This window comes from Leucopleurus acutus (assembly GCF_964270905.1).
Source record: "Leucopleurus acutus genome assembly, chromosome: 1".
In the NCBI taxonomy this organism is placed as follows: domain Eukaryota; kingdom Metazoa; phylum Chordata; class Mammalia; order Artiodactyla; family Delphinidae; genus Leucopleurus; species Leucopleurus acutus.
Window position 1 is genome coordinate 167,715,724 of NC_139142.1, and position 16,229 is coordinate 167,731,952.

A 16,229-nucleotide genomic window follows, 5' to 3' on the forward strand; every position below is an offset into this window, starting at 1 on the left:
AGGGTAACTAGGCTGGTAGCTATTAACAGTATGTATGTTGATTTCAGCAAAGCATTGGTGGGAGTCTCTCATGGCATTTCCTGGATTGCCATTTTTGATGTAGGCCTTTTGTTTCATTTAATACGTAAGCATTTTAAGAGCAGAATTCATGTCTATTTTCTCTCTGGATAACCACAGCCCTTTGCACATGAAAGGTGTTAAGAAATGTTCTTGCTGCTAAAATCCTTCCTAACAAGATGGGAAAATACCAGCTGATTGCAGTTAGGTGGATCCACAGTTTGGTAAAATGCAGTACTTGGGGAAGATTTACTAACAGATGAGTGTCATCCTGGAAGCATGATATAGGGATTCATAGTCTGTTGCCCTGGTTTGAATAGCTTATCAGCATCTTGGAGGAAGACACAAAATCAGGAGGACAAAATTAACATTCAGAATCACCCTGGCTTGGATCCTGTGCTAAACTTATAAAATGGAATATAGTAGGGTTTCATAGGAGATTCAAGGAACCAATTGCATAAAGACAGGATATAGGGAGACCTAGATTATCTGCTTGCCAACTGGAGGTTTGTCTGAAGTGAGCCAACATTAGTGGGCTGCAAAGCAAACAAAGCCTCAGCCTGGGCTGACAGAAAAGGCTGGTTCTAATGTGCAGGAAAGCCCCCGCTAACAGTAGTAATAACAAAAAGAAAGTGAGTGTTAGAGGAACACATATAAGATACTGCTTACAAAACAATATTATACATTATTTAGGAATGCAATAATAAGTAATAAAAGAATAAATACATGTATATGAATAATAAGCAGGAGAAGATACATAGGGGACTTTGGCTGTTTGATAAATCTTTCATTTCTTATGCTGGGTATATATTCATTATATTATTCTTTATGCCTTCTGTGAGCCTGAAATAAATTTTTAAAAATTATGGTGATGGAGGTTTCAAAACAATATAATGGTTTTAAAAAAGTTGTAATCCACACCTAAAACTAATATAACATTGTAAATCAACTATACTTCAATAAAAACAAAAAACAGTTGTAGTTGTCTTAAGAAGCAGCAAGTTGCCTTATGAAGGAGTGAGGTCTGTATCACTGGAGATGACCTGTCAGAGATGTTCTAGAGCAAAGGTTGGCACACTACAGTCCCCAGGCCAAATCTGTCTTCTGCCCTTTTTATAAATAAAAATGTATGCAAACCCAGCCATGCCCACTCATTTATGGCCGTTTTCATACAAGGGCAAAATCGAGCAGTTGCATGTTGATACTGGATGGCTTGCACAGCCTAAACTACTATCACCTGGCAGTATACAGAAAAGTTTGCTGACCACTGTTCTAGAGAAATCACTGCACTGAGATGGACTAAATGAGCTCTGGTTTTCCAAAAAGGGAAAAGGGGCAGACTGTAGAAACTCAGGTCAAAGTAAAAATCCGTGCAAAATTTCCAGAATGTTTCTTATAAAATGATTTAACCCCGAGTCAAGCCACTCTGATAGATTGTATGGTTTTGACTTTTTTTTGGCCATGCCACGCATGTGGGATTTTCCCCAACCAGGGATCGAACCTGTGCCCCCTACACTGGGAGTGCAGCGAAGTCTTAACCACTGGACTGCCAGGGAAGTCCTGGTTTTGACCTTTAAAAATAACCTAGCATAGTGTTTGGCATAGAAATACCCAAGTGTTTGCTGAATGAAAGAATGGTATATGCAAGTGCCCATGCTTTCTGCCCCACCTCAGAGAAGCAGACTCTGTCATCCCCTCCTGCTGGCCAGAGCAGATTGAACCAGGGGCGCGCGCGCCCCAGGTTTTGGCAGTCAACTCTCAGTCTGCTCAACGGCCTACAGCATCAGCTGAACACGACAAGATGAGCTGGACCTTTTAGAGTCCCTCTCACAGGAATTTGAACTAAACGTGTGGAAAGACTAGAGGAGTTAACGGCTGTAATCAGAGCTGAAGAGTCTGACTGGGGAGAGAATAGAACAGCAGTGATGTTGCCTTCTCTACCCAGAAGAAATCTTATCCTAACCAGAAAACCACCCAGTGGAGACTATCATGCCTGCATTTAATATACAAAACGAAAGGCGAGAATATTCAGTTTAAATAGTGTGGGGGGATTCAGCCTCCACTGCATTATTTTTTTAATTAATTAATTAATGGCTGCGTTGGGTCTTCACTGCTGCACGCCAGCTTTCTCTAGTTGCGGCGAGTGGGGGCTACTCTTCCTTGTGATGCGCAGGCTTCTCATTGCGGTGGCTTCTCTTGTTGCGGATCATGGGCTCTAGGCACGCCGGCTTCAGTAGTTGTGGCACGTGGGCTCAGTAGTTGTGGTGCACAGGCTTAGTTGCTCCGCGGCACGTGGGATCCTCCTGGACTAGGGATCAAACCCGTGTCCCCTGCACTGTCAGGTGGATTCTTAACCACTGCGCCACCAGGCAAGTCTCTCCACTGAATTCTAAGGGACTTGAATCTTCCCACTGTCCCTTCCCTTGGGTGATTTCAATTTCTGCCTGCCTCAAAGAGCATTTCACCACAACAAATGTGATCCAGGTCTTTAAAGGTGGATATTTTACATACACTGGGGCATCTGAGACAAGTCAACTATTTCTTCTGGTGCTAAACAGAATAATCAATGTGTCCCAACTCTCAAGGAATCATTGGCTGTATTGAACTTATTGAAAATGGGATGGTCTTATCTTTATGTTCTCTGTGCTGACCGTGGAACCCAGTCTCCACATCTGAGGCTGCTCTCCTGCTCAGTGAACTTTGTGGTTTTCCTCTCCATGGAGCTCATTTGTTTTCAATAAACCCTTTTGTCCTCCTCACCCAGTTCCAGGTGAAAAGGTTCCAAAGCCATTGTTCTCCACAGATAGATACCCAGACCAGGTGAACCTGCCAGTGCCAAGGCTCCGACACCCAGAGGTGAGGAATCCAGGTCAGCAGCTCCCCGCACACAGCCCTGTCCTAAGAAGGCAGACTTCTGCCTGGCTGTGGGCCTCAGTCCCTTTACATCAATGGGGGTGAGGGCCAATGTCAGGGGCTCACGTGGTTCACGTTTGAGGCAGCCATCATCACAGCCTCCTCTGACTCTCCCAACTTTAGGCAGGTAGGAAAAGGCCTCCAGAGCCTGTCCCCCCATGCTCAGACGTCTCCCTGGGTTCACTCCTCCAATACAGCACCCACAAGGCCCAGACCCCAGGGAGGCAAACGGAGACCTCTGACCTTTAGGCCACGTTGGAAGGTGGAGATAGACAGCAGGGCTAGGTCTTGCTGCTCCTCGGCGTAGCGCACCAGGTACACGTAGACAAGCTTCTTCACCTGGGGGGGAGTGGGCTTCTCAGCAGGGACTGGTGCCCCCACCCCGTGAGAGGTCATCACCCCAGCTGGCTGTGGTCCATGGGGAAAGCACCCTGGGTGTACCCTGGCTCCTTTGCTCTGATCCACATCTAGTTCAGGGATGTCTAGATGGTGTGTCTTTTCCTGGACCAGGAACTTTCTGAGCAGATTGCCCCCCCCCACCCCAAGGACTGGATTGTTTCCTTCCTCACCCCCAACCAGCTCCAGTTTATTTATGCCCACCTGGTGGAGGTGGGCATGAGAGACCCCTCACCAGGTAGCGCTCACCTCTATGTTCTTACAGGCCACGTTCTTCACCACGGCAGGAAACAGGTCTGAGGCATTCTTTCCCCGGGCGATCATCTGGTGGTGGGGTCAAGGAAGGGGGAGAAGAAGGATGCCGGCTCTCATTAGGAGAAGGTCCACAAGGAGCCGAGGAGAGCTGCTCTTTGATCCCCAGGCCCCTCGCCCAAGGGAGGCCCCTCCTTCCCCCCTCACCGCCACAATCCTTTTCATGGCCTCCAGCTTGAGGGAATCCTTGTTGGTGTCCAGCATCTCCTTCAGGTCATCATGCCTGGTGGGAGAAACAAGAGGTCAGCTGAGGGCACAGCAGTGGGGGTGGGGCTATCAATCAGTAGGATCCAGGCAGAAAGAAGGGACCTGGGCAGGGAAAGCAGGACTCGACCAGAAGGGAAGGTGGTAAAATACACATCAGGGGACTTAGGGGTGGGAGGAGCATGTGGGCCAGTGCTATGGGCTGAGTTGTGCCCCCCTCATAAAAGATATGTTGAAGTCCTAACCCCAAGTACCCAGAATGTGACCTTATTTGGAAATAGAACTGTTTGAGCTGTAATTAGGATGGGGTAATACTGGAGTAGGGTTGGTCCCTAATTCAATATGTCTGGTGTTCTTTAAGAAGATGGCCTTGTGAAGAGAGAGATGCAGGGAGAACGCCTTGTGAAGACAGAGGATTGGAGTGATCCATTTACAAGTCAGTGAACATCAACGATTGCCAAACTATCAGAAGTTAGAAAGGGGCAAGGAAGGATTCCCCTACAGGTTTCAGATGGAGCAAGGCCCTGCTGACACCTTGATTTTGGACTTCTAGCTTCCAGAACTGTGAAATAATAATTAAATTTCTATTAAGTCACCCAGTTTGTGGTTACAGCATCCCTGGGAAACTAATACAGCCAGGAGGTGACAGGATGGATTTGGGGTGGGAAAGGTAGGGACCCTTCCCAGGAAATGGCCAGTTGGATAGATGAGAAGGACCTGGAGCCAGTGGAAAGGAGGTGGGTGTCAAAACAAGAGCAAGATGCCCTTGTCCTCCCCGAGTGTGGTCCCAGGCCCTGACCCCACAGAGTGAGCTGATTCCAAGGACTGGACAGGTCCCAGATTCTCCAGAGTCTGTTGAGGTGGTCTTACCACAAAGGCCAGACCTGTCACATTCAACAGTCATTCAAGAAAGTTATAAAACCCTAATGGGAGACGTAAATGATAATTTAAATAAATAACCCCTCGCACAAGACGGAGGGGAATAAAGGTAGTCTCCAAGCCAATATACAAATTTCATACCATGGCCATTGAAATTTCAATGGAGGCCTTTTGTCAAACTTCCTGAAGTGACTGCAGAATTCATCCAGAAACAAAAATCAATTGGTAAGAACACCAGAGAATTTTGGGGGGAGAACAAGAGAACAATGGAACAATGACAGACAACTCCCCCTACCAGAATTCAAAACACAAAACAACATGACAACGCTAAAAGCCCTATGGTACCAGGTTAAAAGTAGAAAGTCAAGAGTCATAGGGGGGAAATTTCACAAATGAATCTAAGTTGATACATTAGGAACAAATAACTCACCAATGGGAGAAAGAAATTTTCCTCCCCTGAAATAAATGCTGTCGGGACAACTGCTATGTAGCAAAGAATTTAACTTGTACGTATATTTCACACCAAAATTAATTCCACATTTGTTTAATAGTTAAATTATTTCAATATATGGAAGAGGGGGAAATTTTAATTTTCAAGGTCATAAAATTATCAGTAATAATAATTTTTTATTATTATTACTAGGTTTATTTTTTTTTAACTTTTGTATGTAAACTAAATTTAAGAAAGTAAAAAACCAAGGCAACTGTGTTTCTTTGCTAGGGCTGCCGTAAAAGTAACACAGACTGGGTGGCTTAACAATCTAAACTTATTTGCTCACAATTCTGGAGGCTAGAAGTCTGAGATAAAGGTGTCAGCGGGTTGGTTTCTTCTGAGGCCTCTTTTCTTGGCTTGTAGATGGCTGTCTTCCTATATCTTTACATGGTCTTCCCTCTGTGGGTCTCTGTGTCCACATTTCCTCTTCTTATAACAGGTGAATTATATTTGATTAGGGCCCACCCTAATGACCTCATTCTAACTTAATTATCTCTTTAAAGGCCCTATCTACAAACACAGTCACATTCTGAGGTATTGGGAGTTAGGACTTCAACATATGAATTTGAGGGGGACACAATTCAGCCCATAATAGCAACAGAAAGGAAAATATTTCAGATATGGTGAATAAAAGTTTAATATTCAAAATAGATAAAGTACTGATATAAATTTAGGGTCTATATTCAGTATTCACTGTCAGGGCTGCTGCAAGCCCTTCTGCCACCCGCTTGCCCCACCAGGTAGACACAGCCCTGTGCTGCTGCTCCCCATTCAGTGAGTGGAGCATTGTTTGGTATTCCTTGGCCATGTGCCCTTGAGCAGTGAACAGCCTGCCCAACCATACTCAGAGATCCAGGGGCTGGTGGTCAAAGAAGTGAACAGAGAAGTGTGAATAACCCTGTGGAAAAATGTGTCTGCACACAGCTGATAGAGCAGTGGGACCACTGATGCACTCATATATTGCCCAGGCAATTCCAAAATGTGATGAGCGGTTGTGTATGGAGAACTGTACATTCTCTAATCTCCCAGATGATACTCAGATAATCCATAGCTTTGAGCTCGGCATGAGAACCCAGCCGGGAGAGGTATCACCAATGGTAGGAGTTAAAAAGCAGTGTGCGCAAAGTTAGTCACAGAAGTGAAACATTTAGAAGCAATAGAAAATCAGAAATTGGAGGTAGCAATATTAGGAGAGGGAAGAGCATGATAATAGTCATAAAGAGGCAAGTGTGACTGGTGCTGATGCTGAGAAATGAGTAAGTGCTAAATGCTAAGAGGAAGAAAAGAAGCTGACATAACATGCACCTAGTCATAGGGCTGCATTTTGCAGAAATGTGTGAGTGCTTAACAGAACACAGAGGACTTGCTAGCTGTCAGATGAGGGCAGGAGAAGATGTCCTGCCCCACTCAAGTTGATCTAAAACTCCTCCATTCAGGAATACTACTCAGCCATAAAAAAGAATGAAATAATGCCATTTGCAGCAACATGGATGAACCTACAGATTATCATACTAAGTGAAGTAAGTCAGAGAAAAACGAATACCATATGATATCACTTATATGTGCAATCTAAAATATGACACAAATGAACTTATTTACAAATCAGAAACAGACTCACAGACATAAAAAACAAATTTATGGTTACCAAAGGGGAAAGGGTGTGGAGGAGGGATAAATTAGGCATATGGGATTAGCAGATATAAACTACTATATATAAAATAGACAACAAGGTCCTACTGTATAGCACAGGGAACTAGATTCAATATCCTGTCATAAACCATAATGGAAAAGAATATGAAAATTATATATATCTCTATATATCTGAATCACTTTGCTGTACATCAGAAACTAACACAACATTGTAAATCAACTATACTCCAATGAAAAGAAAAAAAAGATCAAAACTCCTCCATTCAGGAAGATGTCCCCCCAAACCAGAGGACATTTTCTACTCCCTATGGCCAAGCCAGGGTCAGAAGACAACCACCTTGTCACCCTCCTAAACACAAACCAGGTGGTCAATTCCTAGGTGTCTTGAACTCAGGACACATGGCTGTAGACAGAGATACAGACCATTCACCTGGGCCTGGGCAGCACTGAGGGTGTGGGAAGAATGACAGAGCTGGGTGTCACCTTCCCAAATAGACGCACACCACTGCACCCCCAGGAACCTCCATACATACCCCCGCAGGGATATGGTACCAGGGATACCCTCCCACATCTCCCCGCAGACATACCTGTACCCCATACACATACCCAGACCCCCAAAGACACACCTACAACCCCCAGACACATAAAATCTATACATAAACCCACACACACCCACAAAAAACCCTGCAGACACACACCCACAACCCCCACAGAAATACACACAGTCACAGACATATATACCACACATACAGACACTTCCCACAAAAACACACTCTCAACACATAAACCCACACACCTATGGACGCACACACCTCACCTACAAATCCCTATAGACGCCCACAGACACATATCCACCACGACTTCCCCCACCCCCGATCCAGACATGCACATACCCCACACACGTCCCTCCACAGACACACAGACACACAGACACACCACACACACCACACACACCACATACACATGCACCTTTTTGACAAGACTGAGTTACTCCAGTCTCATTGGACAAAATGGCCTGTGGGCTCCCATTTGAGATTCTTGATGATAAATACAGGCTTTTAAGGGATCAAATACTCCAGCCTCATGATCCTCTGACCTCCTTCTGAGGGGTCACGTGGGCGTCCTCACTGGCCAGCCTGGGGTGACTTCACTGGGACCTGTCAGAGTTTGCCCAGCCCCTTTAACTCTGGGAGTTCTCTAAAGCAGGCTTCCTCGCACCCGGGTGTACTCACCACCCCGACAGATGCCACAGGCCCGTGTCCAATGCACACACCCAGGGCGTGTGCTGTGGCACCCACAGTTCTCCCACCCACCCAGCCTAGCGCACACCTTCCAGGCTCCTGAAGGCTCTAGGGCCCTAGGTAAGGGGAATCGAGGGAGCAGAGGGACTGGGGGGACATAGCGGACATAGCACAGGTAGGATTGTCAGCTGCCCCCTGAAAGACAGCAGCTCCCTCCTAGGGTGTAACTACCCTGGGTCCCTCATCTTCACTCCCACCAACTTATGTTCCCAAGAGGGAGAAGAAGGGAGAGATACACAGCAACACTCTAAGGCCATGAAACATTAATCTCCCGCAGTCCGATCCCCTTATACTGCTCTCACTGTGACCTGACCCCTGGCCTGAGGGACTCTCTGGGGCGAGGGGCACTGGAGCCAGCTGGTGGGTAAAACATGGCATTTGAGGCCAGACATACTCATCTCACCTGATATCTACTTTCCTCCCTCCCCTCACAACCCAAGTTCCAACCCACTAGACAGGAGAGGGTGGCCAAACGCTTTATCCTGTCTCCAAACCTCACCCAGAACCCACTCTAGCTAGGACCTGGGGGGAGGAAAAGGTCAAATATTTTACTCCACCCTCAAATATTTTACTATCCTCTTCCCCTCAGAGCTTCCAGGGAGTTAGGCTTATCTCCCCCAACTCAAACTCTCAGTCCCCCATACAGTACCCCTGATGCCCCCCGCTTCCCACCTAGACCCTAAATGCCGGCCCAGTCCTCCTGCTGAGGAGGTGGGACTTAAATGGGTCCTGGCTGAGAATGGCAGCTTCCCACCCCTTGCCTTCCTGGCTGTCTGGGTGAGGGTCTCTGGGGGCCCCTCTGTACCGTAGTGGCTGCCTTTGGCTGTGGCCTTGGCCAGGCTCTAGGCAAGGTCCTTCCAGGGACGTTTCTGGGGTCGTGTCTTCCTCTGGCGCCTGCAGCCACCGGAGCTCCTCCGGCTGCAGGGCCTGGTACCAGGGTGGGGGCCCGCCTTCAGGGGCCAGCACAGGGCTGGCAGCCTCCTGATCAGCTCCATCAGCCCCTCTGCCCCCTGGCCTCACCACGGCCCCTGGGAGCTGCAGGAATCGCTGCATTGGGCGCCAGGTCCTGCTCCAAAATGGGACTGAGCTGACCAGGGAGCTGGGGATGCCTGTCACTGTCACCAGACGGCCCGCCCCGAAACTCAGAAACTAGACACTGGCGGGGAGGGAGGCTCTGGTTTCCTCTTCACTGCTCAGAGACAAGGACTCACGAGGGGGAGGAGGGCAGGGACTGGGGACAGGGCCAACCCCCAATCTCCAGGCAGGGGACTAGGGGGCAGGAGAGCTGATCCAGACAGAGGTGGGGCATCCCTCTCCTCCACTCTCATGCCACAACTGGACCTCTGCCTCCTCAGAACAGCTCTTCCTCAGAAATCTTGTACACCCTTCTCACTCTGACCCTAACCATCTTGATCCTCACCTGTCTTTCCAAGGCCATTTCCTTGATTTTTTCCTTCCTATCAGCACTCTCTTATCTCTCCTTCCTCCATACTTGGCCTAGGCCCCCCAGGTCCACCCCTCCAATCTGCTTCTTACTCACATCCTTGGCCCTCTTGTCCCCTCAGCCCCTACCCTGCCAGGAGTGGTTAGTTTATTTGCTCTATTTCAAACCCCCTTGATGCTCCTCAAATTCCCACCCACAGCCTTGCCTTTGCAGCTTCACTACTGGCTTCTCACAGAAAATAAAGGCTTTAGATCAAATCCCCCGCAGCTCCCAAGCATCTGCATCTACTCTCTCCTCTCCTGTCCTCCTCCCTCTGGGCAGAGCTGGTCCTCCTTGAGGCCAGGCCAATCCTCCCACCCAGCTCTGTAAGCCTCCCCTCCCCTCTCTCCTTCAATTCCTTTCAGCCTCTCCCACACGGCTGGCTCCTTCCCATCAGCAGTTAAACTTGCTCTGGGCTCTCCCATCCTAATAATTAACAAACAAAAATAACAACAAAAATAAAATAAACAAACCTTCTTGAACTGATGTTCTCCTCTGGCAACTCTTTCCCTCTCTCCCCCTTACAGTCACACTTCTTGAAAGCAAAATTCCCATCCACTGTGTTTTATTTATTTACCTCCCCTTCACTCCTCTATTCACTTTAATCTGGCTTCCCATGCTGATTAGAATTTAGGGCTGAGGCGCCACGATGTCTACAAATTATATGGCTCAGCCAAAAATATAGACAGATGGTTAGATAAGGCAAAATGGCAGAATGTCATCAATGGTTGAATCTAGAGGGAGGGCACACATTCATTGTATTATTCACTCAACTCTTCTGTATGTTTAAAATTGTTCATCATAGAATGTTGGGGAAAAATAATCTAGCCCCTCCTCTTCTGACTTTGCCAGAACTATTCTCCCAGGGCAGAAGGTGGGGAGTAAAGCAGGAAGGGGTTGACCTGCTCTTTGTCTAACCAATGGTCATGATTGCTTTCCTTGTTTGAGTTGACCTCAGTGGGCATTGACACTGCTGATCGCTTCCTTCTTGAAACTACATTTTATTTTTCCTCCTTCCCTTGGCTTACTTTTTCTCAGTTACTTTGAAACACTTTTCCCCTGCTCTCTGGTCACTCTTAATTCCATGTCTTCAGGGTTCCTACCTGTGCCCTGTCTGAACTCATTTTATATTACATGCTCCCTAGGTTCTCTTGGCTTCCTTTTGTGGCTTTGATGGATATATATAATAATCTCCTGGACTCCAAATCCTAACATCCAGCTACCTACTAGACTTGAATGTATTATACCTCAGAGTCTACAATCTCAGCATGTCAAAAGCCATTATTTTCCACAAATTTGCTTGTAATGTCTTTTTCCCCAATTACCCTGTATGGCACCACCATCTATCCAGTTACAAGAACTAGTAACCTGAGATTATCCTTATCTTCTCCCAGCCCCTTCCTCTTACCTTTCCCCCCAGTTAATCATCACGTCTGGGGCTTCTACCACCTAAAATAGCCCTCAAGTCCTGTGCCTCGCCCATAGTCTCGGCCACCATCATGTCCTCCCCCCTAACTTCAGCCCCCTTCACTTGTCTCCTGCTGAATCCAGCACCCCTCCAATCTCTTCTCCACAGCCCAGCCTGGGATCCTTCTAAAATGCAAATCTGCTATTGCCTGCTTAGAACCCTTCAGTTGCGCCCCCCCCCCCGACCTTGGCATCTCCCCACCTTCATTTCTGGTCATTCTGGTGGCTTGCACAGAGATTCTGCCCTCACCGTATTAGCACCTACAAAACCTGTGATCTAGCTCTCCTTCACGTCCACACGTTGCTAAAAGCTCTTTCCTCTGCCTGAAACATCCCTGGCTCTCCCCTGTCCCTTCTCTCCTGGCACAGGGACCAGCTCCTCTCACCGCTCTGACAGCCCCCGCTACCCTGAACTGTCACTGACAGCTTCTTCCCTGTGTCCCCCTCTAGAGCAACTTGAGGACAAGGACTGTCTCATGTTCATGGCTGCATTCACAGTGACTAGGACGAGACTCGATACAGTAGGCCCTTAAAAAGGCTTGTTTCAAAATTTACGAATAAACGAACGAATGAGCCAAAGGCGGAAGGGAAGAGTGGGAAGTTAAGGTAGGGCTGAACTATAGGGGCAATGTGGGGAGCAGGAGTGTGAGCGCTAGATGGGAGATGGGGATGAGAACATGGGGACCAGAATGAGGGAAAATGGATTTGTAGGAGGGGCCAGGCCTGGGAGGTTCTGAGTCTATTCCAGGACGGGCCTTCCTGGACAGGCCCCAGGCTCAAGCTTGCTGGTTCTGACCCCTCCCCCACGTTATTTTGGAGTCAATTTGCCACACGCGAAAAAAGGCGGAGAACGCGTGTAATCCAAACCTACTAACAGGAGAAACACCTGGGGCGAGAGGATTGGTCCTCCAGAAAGAGAGACGGCTGGCCCATCCCCCACCAGCCTCCCACCCCCTTCCCAGGTCGCAGGCCGGCCCCTCACTGCGGGATGCTGCCGTTGGGGACGGGCGTCGCGAAGGCCCGTGACCGCGGCGGGAGGGGGCTGGGCAGGCTTCCGGTGCGCGCCGCCGGGGCCCGGCCTGGGCGCGGCCGACTGGCCTGTGCGCTGTCCATGGTACCGGAGCGCATGTTTCCAGGCCGGCCCGGGCACAGCCACCCTCTCGGCGGGCTCCCTCACCGCTTGTAGTCGGAGGAGAAAATGCCGCCGCTCGCCGGGTCGTGGCCGTACTCGGGCTCCCCAGGGCCAGCAGAGCCGCCCTTGTCTTCGCTGTAGGCGGGGGCGGCCGACATGGGGCAGCAGGGGAGGTCGCGGGCTTCGTTGGGATGGTCGCGGCGCCTCCGGGATGCGGCAGGGACCGAGGAAGGGAACGCAGGCCGGACAGGCGAAGTCGGCTGCGCGGCCTGGGCTCCGCAAAGGCCGCAACCTGCGGTGGCGGAGGCAGCGCGCGGATTTATCAATCTGGGATGCTCGCGTGAAGATTCTTAAAGGTACCGGCGCCTGCGGAGCGGAGGGCGTGTCCGAGGAGGGAGCAGGAGGGGAGGTGTAGCAGGGTCTGGCCCCGCCCCAATCCCTCGGAAATCCCTCCACCCCCCAGTAAGGAAGGTTCCTGCCCTTTAAAGAGACTGATGCAGCTCCAGGTCTGGGGTGGGGGGGGCGGTGGAGGTTGCTGGACTGATTATGGGACAGCCTTCTGGGGATGCAGAACGTCTTTACCTACCACAGACCACCGGGTCTCGGTGGAACGGCCTCTAGGGGCTCCACTCATCCCAGATACTAGCGCGGATGCTCGCCCACGCTGTGGAAGGAAAGGGCGGGGGTGGGGGAGGGGTAAGAGAAAGCTGTGCAAAAGGGTTTCTTGGAGATGTTGGAATTTAAGGAAGGTTGGTCCAAGAGCGCCAAGGAGCCTACAGCATGCTGCTGTAGATGTAGATGCAGATGTAGAGAAATGGGGACAGAATAGAGGGGAATGTGAACCCCGAATTCAGCTTTGGAAAATAGTTTAATAACCATTTCTGAAGCCCTCATGCCCACCCAGGAGTGCCTGAGGTCATGGCTAGTCCACGGTCAAGTCCACATCCACCGAAACCTAGGAAAGAAGGGGAAGGGAAGAGGGTGGGTTAGGGTCTGGTGTGACTGCCAAGACTCTTGGATCATGTGAGGCCTTCAGCTCCTCCCCCAAGGCCCAAGGTACCCCAAGGAAAGACGGCCTGGATCCAGAGGGAAAGTGGTGACTGGGTTGGGGGAAGGGGTGGGTTCTAGTTGACTTTGGGGCATCAGGTTGAATAGCTGGGGTCGTTTGGCTGGACTTTAGGGAGAAGGTGAGAAGGCCTGGATACGGAGTGTGGAAGGGTCCATAGGGCTGAGTCTTGATCTATAGATTAGGATACAGGTGTCTCCAGAACCAGAATTGGTGGGCCTGGGTGGAAATGGGCAGGGCCGGAAAGGTGGAATTTGTCTCTGTAGGTGGGTTCCATTGGAAAATGGGAATAGGGACTGATCAGGACCATGGTAGCACCTGGCTGAAGTAGGCTGAAGTAAATAGATGTGCCCAGTATCTGTGAGCTGGGATCTTCCTGGAGTGGACCCAAAAGGGTTTCAGAGGAGTAGAACCTTGATGAGTTAGCAGGCCTAGTTTGCTTCTGGGGGCTTTGGGTCTGCCAGAGGAAAGTGGATCTTGAGTTTGAAGAACGTGGCCTGGGTGGGGAGGGAGGGCCTGAATTTTCCAGGAACGCATTGGTTAGCTGCATTTGTTAACTGGCTCTGGAGGTGACGTGGGGTCCTGCATGGGTAGCTGGGCCGTGCACACTGAACTAGTGGGACTCTGGGCTATTTGTAGGGGGTCCAGGTTGGGCTCTAGGCCGAGCAGTGCAGTGCAGAGTGCACGCAGTTGCTGTGCGTGGGGTGATAGGGAGGTGGGTCAGCGTCCAAGGCTTTGCATATGCGGTGCTCCAGCCGCCCTGTCTACACAGCACCCTCCAAAGCGAGCGGGGGCGCAGCAGCAGTCGCTGCCGTTGTTTGGACACAACGCCTTCGCAGGAGCCGAGAAACATGAGCGGCCCGGGGCCACCAGGATTCTTGCATGCAAGGATCACCAGACAAGTGCGGATCAGAGCCAGGTCAGGTCCTGTGACTCCAGCCCCAAGATCCAGCCTGCATCCCTATCTCCCAGGATCCCGCGGCCCTGAGCCCCACACCCTGGGTGCCCAACTGCCTGTCTTCAGAGACTCACACCATGAGCTCAGGACCTGCAGTCTTCATCCCCGTGAGGCCCACCCACTGGTGGAGCTGGGCTTGATGGGTAGCCTCTGTTCGAAGACTAAGGCCTGTGTTCCAGATGAGATACTCACCCTCAAAGTGGATGATCTCTCTGTGGCTGCAGTACACGCCCACGTGGGCCCCGCACCAGCATCCAGTGGGTGACACCAACCTGACCAGGAAGAGGTCTCCTGGCTCAGGTGCTACATGGCCTCTAAGTGTTGACCCAGGAAAGCCTCAGACAGGAAGAACTTAATGGTGCTGACTGCCCCAGTCAGGGCCTGGGAGGAGAAATGGACCAGACCACCGGGTGTTTGCAGGCTGGGATGAGGGAGAAGCCACTGATCATTGGGTCAGATGGGCCACCCAGGGCTCAGGGAGACTTGGCTTGGGGCTAAGCCTGAGGTGAATGTCTTCGCTACCCCACACATGCCTCCCTGTGCTGAGGAACTTCAGAGGCCTGGATATCATGGATAAATTCTGCCCTGAGCCACCCTTCAGTTTCCAGCAGTTGAGACCTCCTCCTTATGCAACGTTTTCTTCTCATCTCAAATTCCAACCTCGCCATTCCCCTCCCCTCCTCCTCCTTTAGGACCCCCTTTCCCAGTCATCTCCCATCTTGCCATTCCCTGGAGGCAACACCAGGGGCATGTGAACCTGAGAGGAGCAGAAGTCCTGAAGAAACAGAAACCTGGGGGACTTCCCTGGTGGTCTAGTGGTAAAGAATCTGCCTTCCAATGCAGGGGACATGGGTTCGATCCCTGGTCGGGGAACTAAGATCCCACATGCCATGGGGCAGCTAAGCTCGCGTGCCACAACTACTGAGCTCGCGCGCCTCAACTACAGAGCCCACGTGCTCTGGAGCCCAAGCACCTCAACTACAGAGCCCACGCACCCTGGAGCCCGCATGCCACAACTAGAGAGAGAAAAATCCACATGCCACAACTAGAGAGAAGCCCGTGTGCCACAATGAAGAGCCCTTGCCACAATGAAAGAGCCCACATGCTGCAACTAAGACCCAATGCAGCCAAAAAATAAATAAAAATAAAATAAATAAAATAAAATAAATATTTTTTTAAAAAGAAAGAAACAGAAACCTGGGTGAGATCTAGACCCAAGACAGGCATCTCCTGCCAAGTCTGAGAGGAGAAAGACCCTCCCACAATCTCAGCCACCAACATCTATTAAGCTGCTGCTCATTGATGCTTCATACAATCCCACAAGATGGGAACATATCTGCATTTTCAGGATAAAGAAACAGGTTTCCAAAAGTTACACTTTGCTGGAGTGCACACAGCTTAATGTATGTCTGCATGACTCTTTCGTGTGCCCTTTGACCTAAACATCAGTCACCTCCCTTACCTCCTTTTCCTCTATAAGGAAGTGAGAAATACATTTAGTTCAGGTTTCTCCTATCTTTACTGGGAACAAAGGGCTTTTGGGGCCTGGGAGGATGGCCTGCGTGGTTGTGCCTGAGCTTTGGTCTCAGAGAGAGCCTGGGAAAGGGGGTGAAAGTAGGGCCTGCCTCCCCTGTCCCTGACCCTTCCCTTCCCTCCTGGCCCCAGTCCATAGTATCCTCTACATATTCCGGAGTGAATCTCAATTTTCCCAAACTGGGAGCTGTGGAAGACTCAGGGGACCACCTCATCCCAGTTTGCCTGGGGCTTTCCAGGGTTTAAAATTAAAAACCCTACATCCCAAGAACCCAGGAAAACTTGGACAGTTGGTTACCTTAGGCTGAGGTCTCCCCTCTCCCATCTCTCTTGACCTCGAGACCACAGGGAGGACCCAGTCATGTGAACAGCCCTTTGGACTTTG

At 50.0% G+C, this 16,229-nt stretch overlaps 1 protein-coding gene across 4 annotated transcripts in view; it reads right to left on the bottom strand.

The window, feature by feature from the left end:
- AP3B2 (adaptor related protein complex 3 subunit beta 2) overlaps nt 1–12,445 on the bottom strand; it is a gene marked incomplete at both ends in the record, with an annotated part of 30,638 nt that extends 18,193 nt beyond the window's left edge. For 2 of the 4 annotated variants that reach the window (XM_082852660.1, XM_082852659.1), the window contains 4 exons: nt 3,214–3,309; nt 3,616–3,690; nt 3,826–3,901; nt 12,333–12,445. In XM_082852660.1, the coding sequence (XP_082708786.1) occupies nt 3,214–3,309; nt 3,616–3,690; nt 3,826–3,901; nt 12,333–12,445 (360 nt within the window). Of the gene's footprint in view, nt 1–3,213; nt 3,310–3,615; nt 3,691–3,825; nt 3,902–9,010; nt 9,259–12,332 lie in introns of those variants that run through there. The other 2 variants (XM_082852658.1, XM_082852661.1) reach the window with 2 other exon arrangements.
- Nucleotides 12,446–16,229: the final 3,784 nt, after the last annotated feature.